Source organism: Photinus pyralis, unplaced genomic scaffold, assembly GCF_008802855.1.
Source record: "Photinus pyralis isolate 1611_PpyrPB1 unplaced genomic scaffold, Ppyr1.3 Ppyr1.4_LG8, whole genome shotgun sequence".
Lineage (NCBI taxonomy): Eukaryota > Metazoa > Arthropoda > Insecta > Coleoptera > Lampyridae > Photinus > Photinus pyralis.
This window is the reverse complement of record NW_022170819.1, coordinates 14,135,281-14,139,881: the sequence shown is the minus strand read 5'-3', so window position 1 is coordinate 14,139,881 and position 4,601 is coordinate 14,135,281. Positions and strand designations below refer to the sequence as shown.

The 4,601-nt window shown below is 37.7% G+C and overlaps 1 protein-coding gene across 1 annotated transcript; it reads right to left on the bottom strand.

Moving 5' to 3' along the window:
• Nucleotides 1-1,788: 1,788 nt before the first annotated feature.
• Nucleotides 1,789-3,444, bottom strand: LOC116179042 (cytochrome P450 9e2-like). The gene is made up of 4 exons (XM_031498745.1): nt 3,214-3,444; nt 3,002-3,165; nt 2,625-2,956; nt 1,789-2,578 (listed from the first exon to the last, which is right to left on the bottom strand). The coding sequence occupies exons 1-4, from the start codon at nt 3,405-3,407 to the stop codon at nt 2,159-2,161; spliced, it is 1,110 nt and encodes a 369-aa protein (XP_031354605.1). The 5' UTR covers nt 3,408-3,444; the 3' UTR covers nt 1,789-2,158.
• Nucleotides 3,445-4,601: the final 1,157 nt, after the last annotated feature.

Genomic DNA, 4,601 nt, shown 5'->3' with positions numbered 1-4,601 from the left:
ACAAAGACAGGTCCACCCAATAAAATTACACGCCCTAGCACAGTTAAAAAACACATACCTCCTTCTTCACAGAAACACACCACATTTTCACAACCCACTCGTATTCAACCGCAACGCAAAAACCTTAACAGAACTACAGGCTCACAACATACTAAAATAACTCCACCAAAAACCCAAGCAACTTCACAAATACAACCTCAAGAACAAAGAAACATCATAAATACAAGTAACGCAACATGCACTACAAAGACAGGTCCCCCCAATAAAGTTACACGCCCTAGCACAATTAAAAAACACATAACTCCTTCTTCACCGAAGCACACCACGTTATCACAACCCACTCGTATTCAACCCAAACGCAAAAACCTATACAACACTGCTAGCTCACAAAATACTGTAATATCTCCATCAATAACCCAAGCAACCTCACAAACACAACCTCAAGAACAAAGAAACACCATAAACACAAGTAACGCAACATGTACTACAAAGACAGGTCCATCCAATAAAGTTACACGCCCTAGCACAGTTAAAAAACACAATACTCCTTCTTCTCAGAAACAACCCACTCGTATACAGCTGAAGCGCAAAAACCTTAACAGCACCACAGGCTCACAAAATACTGCAATATCTCCACCAAAAACCCAAGCAACCTCACAAATACGACCTCAGGAACAAAGAAACACCATAAATACAATTAAAAAACACAAAACTCCTTCTTCACATAAACACACCACGTTATCACAACCCACTCGTATTCAACCCAAACGCAAAGCCAAAGGAACACTTACACAATAAACTCTATTTAATAAAATTACAGGAATTATTATAATGATATTTTTGTTTTGTTTTCTTCTTTCCTGATAGCGTTGACTATTGTGGCCATTAATAGCTATGTTGAACCCTACATAACTTCACCAGACACAGACACTAATCGTTACTTGATTTTAATCCGTGCGATTAGTTAACCAGGCTAGACCTGAGTTCTCACAAGAAACACCGACCATAATAATAATAATAATAATAATATTTATTTACAGGGAAACCCCAAAAAAGAACAACAATAATAAATTACCTATAACAATAACAGGTTTAAAGTGTACATTACACATAAAAAAAACATGTTATACAATATTAATTAAATTAAATTAATATAATAACTCACAATAATAATATACATTACCGTTTATACCTATAACATACTCTTAATAAACAAACATGCTACATTATCATTCCAAAAGTGGTATGGTTAACGTTTCTGATAAAAATCCATATCAACATATGTGAGATGTAATTTTAACTTTTGTTTGAGTAAATTTAGAGAAACATTGAATAGATCAATATATGGATAACTATTAGCTAAACACATAAATCTCTCAATGGGTAGGTTTTTGAGATAGTTAGTTTTGGAGGATTTAATAGAGAAAAGGTGAGTCATTGTTTAATTTAAACAATGGGTGAGTGTATCTAATATGTTTCTCGGGTACATTAAAGTTTATTGATTGAAGCAGCAAGGAATTATCACAATGACCATTAATCAGTTTAAAGAGAAAAATCAAATCGAAACATCTTCTAATATAAGGCATATTGATTGATGTCTTTTATTTTCGGGGTTAAACCTTTCGGGAATCAAAACGATTAGGATTGCTATACAATTCTGGATCCCGGTGTAACGGCGTACAGGGATCAAATTCGTCCCCCGCCTTTAGATGAACCTCACCCTTCGTCGTCTCTTAATGTGGATTCTGTAGCGGTTCACGCCTGCCTCTCCAGGAAGAGTACAGGGTTATTCTAAATGATGGACCCAATTTAATAAATTCGTATTTATTTAAATATAAATGCAAAATGAACAATCTACATACCAATGGAAAGAGGAAGTTTCAAAGTTTTTTTTACATATGCAGAAACGGCCGCTAGAGTTCTCGCGCCAGCCAGCCGCCTTTGTGTTGTCAGTTGTGAGTGAGATGGCTACCGTGCAGCACAAGGTTTTCTGCGTTCTTGAGTTTGCTAAAAGTGAGTCGCAAGTTACAGTGCAGCGGGCATTTCGTCTGAAATAAATATGTAAAAAAAACTTTGAAACTTCCTCTTTCCATTGGTATGTAGATTGTTCATTTTGCATTTATACTTAAATAAATACGAATTTATTAAATTGGGTCCATCATTTAGAATAACCCTGTATAACGTGCCCAAAGCTGCAACGTTCTAATTTGCACTTACCAGACACGACCATATTTAAATACTGCATTTCCATCACCGTTTGGTACGTGAAGTTGTCTTTATTGGCATCGATTTCATCGAGCAATTTTTGTTGAACAACGCTGTTGCAGGAAAGTTCATAAAATGTGTACATTAATGCCGAGGAGACGGTATCGAATCCGGCACCGAAAAATGTGGCTACAAGCGCTGTTAGTATCTCGTCGGTCAACTCGATGTTATCCGGGTTATTTTCCGATTTCATGATTATGCCTATCAGGTCTGGACGAGCGATTTGTTGCGATTTTCTGGATTTGATGTTGTTTTTAACTAGTAACCGGAAGAAGTTGGTTACGTTTTGATCAAATATTCGTAGACCGAACACCTGCAATGGTACGGATAGGAGATATTTAAAAGCTGAAAACACTCACCCTCGCTACTATTGGAAACACCTGAATCACAATGAATCGGACTTTTAACCAAAATCCGAGAAAATTGGTGGCTTTCTGGCCAATCGTGTAAAATTCATTAGTTTGTTCTTCTACAGAATTGCAAAGAATTCCAAAATGCGTGCCGAAGAAGACGTCGGTGGTTAATCGTCCAAAAAGTTCCTTCACATCAAACTCGACAATCTCTTTTCCGCTTTTTTTCAAAGACGCGACCACTTGTGCTGAACACTCCAAAATTGTGTGGAACATTAGCTTAATTTTGCTGCTGGTAAACGTGGGACTTACAAACCCACGTAACTGTTTCCAATCGTCACCTAAGCGAGGGGAAATTATTTCTAAGTTTCTTGGATGAGACCTACCTTTTAAATTAAATAAACTCTTCTCCCAAACCGTGTCGCCGTCATATGGTAAAAAAACATTATGATCGACGAAGTAATCAAAGTCTTTGACGAACACGTGTTTTATCAGTTCTGGATCTTCTATACACAGTCTCGGTTTGAAATTTTGGTAAGTTCCAATATATCTAAAGCGTATTGAATGTAACACAAATATTTTCTTTATTCTTCAGTACCGTGCATTTTTAAAATCTTCACGAGCTCGCACCATGGCGTCAGTCAATGGTGGTTGTGTAATAAAGTCGCGAATGTTGTTTAGCCAAATTTTCCAAAATGGGTATTGCTTAATACCTCTTCTACTCCAATGCAAATATCGGTGCACGAGAGTACAGAAACCTATCGTAAGAATAGTTAAACATAAAGCCAACATGTTCGAAGCTCCGGTTTTTAAAATGGATCGGTGAACTAAAAAAATTCCTGTATATGATGATGCGAGGAACCTTACCCTTAACCTCTAAAAGTTTGAACGCAAAAATATCGCTTGTATAAAGCAGTAAGGTCACCGCACTAATGAATTGCTGAAACTAACAAATTTTGCATTTGTGAAAGAGGTTTTCTGTTGATCTTGTTTATCTATTTCAGGACGTATCACGGCAAATAACTCGGGGAAAACTTTTTGGAGTGTGAGAAAATTTCAATAAACCTTCATGGACACTTTACATACACTTTTGATAGTTCGGCCAAGGCCAATGTTACCGCGTCGATGGTTCTAGACCGTGAGACCGTTTTGGTTTCTTTCTTCTTGAGAAGTGGGGTGGGGGGAGAGGAAATTTCATGCGAGTCATGGAGCTAGCTGGTACGGGGTTAATCGCTTCGGTTTATACGTACAAAGATCATAGGCGGTATGTACCATCCAAGTTTCTGTTAACGCACGCTCGTTGTCGTTTTATTTAGAAGGTCCTTGGTTGAAGCGTTCACCGCATGAACGACACAGCATCAACCTGATCATGGTGGCAACACTTTGCATTTAATTAATCCCTCTACTGCTTCAAGCTTTAATTTACCACAGTCTCCTCCAATATACTCTCTGGGGTGTCCTATCAGGTGACTACAGTATTTATTAACACAGGGGTACAGGGAGATTGGTATTTTGAACCGTTCGAAATCACAACCATTCTTAAAATCTTTAGAGCAAAAGAAAAACCCACGATAACATGTGAGGACAATCCACCATTATTAACAATCTGTGCGATTGTTTCTTTTGTCCAGTGTATGGTGCTGCCACCCTTAGGTATAGATTTTAACCTACGAGCAAGGAAAAAAGAGGAGAACCGTGCATTAAAATGGAACGCGATGGAAACTGAGAAAAACAGGTTATAAGAGCGCGGAGAGACTCGTCACCGTTGGCATGTTTTGTGTTCGATTCCCTTTGTCAATCTAGTCCGCAGTTCTGCCTATATGGTCATTCCCACCAGCGCAAATTGAGGTAATATGATGACGACTTCCGTCACGTGGTAAACTATTTCCTACCATCGTTACATTCTACATTCATTTTAAAGTACAGTCGCTTAAACTGAAACGACTTACTTGTGTTGATTTTCAAAATAAGATATTTTTTTATTGT

Coding starts and splice junctions, on each gene's coding strand:
- LOC116179042 (XM_031498745.1), bottom strand. CDS start 3,407: ATGTTGGCTTTATGTTTAACTATTCTTACGATAGGTTTCTGTACTCTC. Junction 3,166..3,213: donor GAAGATTTTAAAAATGCACG/GTACTGAAGAAT, acceptor AATACGCTTTAG/ATATATTGGAACTTACCAAA. Junction 2,579..2,624: donor TGTTTCCAATAGTAGCGAGG/GTGAGTGTTTTC, acceptor GTACCATTGCAG/GTGTTCGGTCTACGAATATT.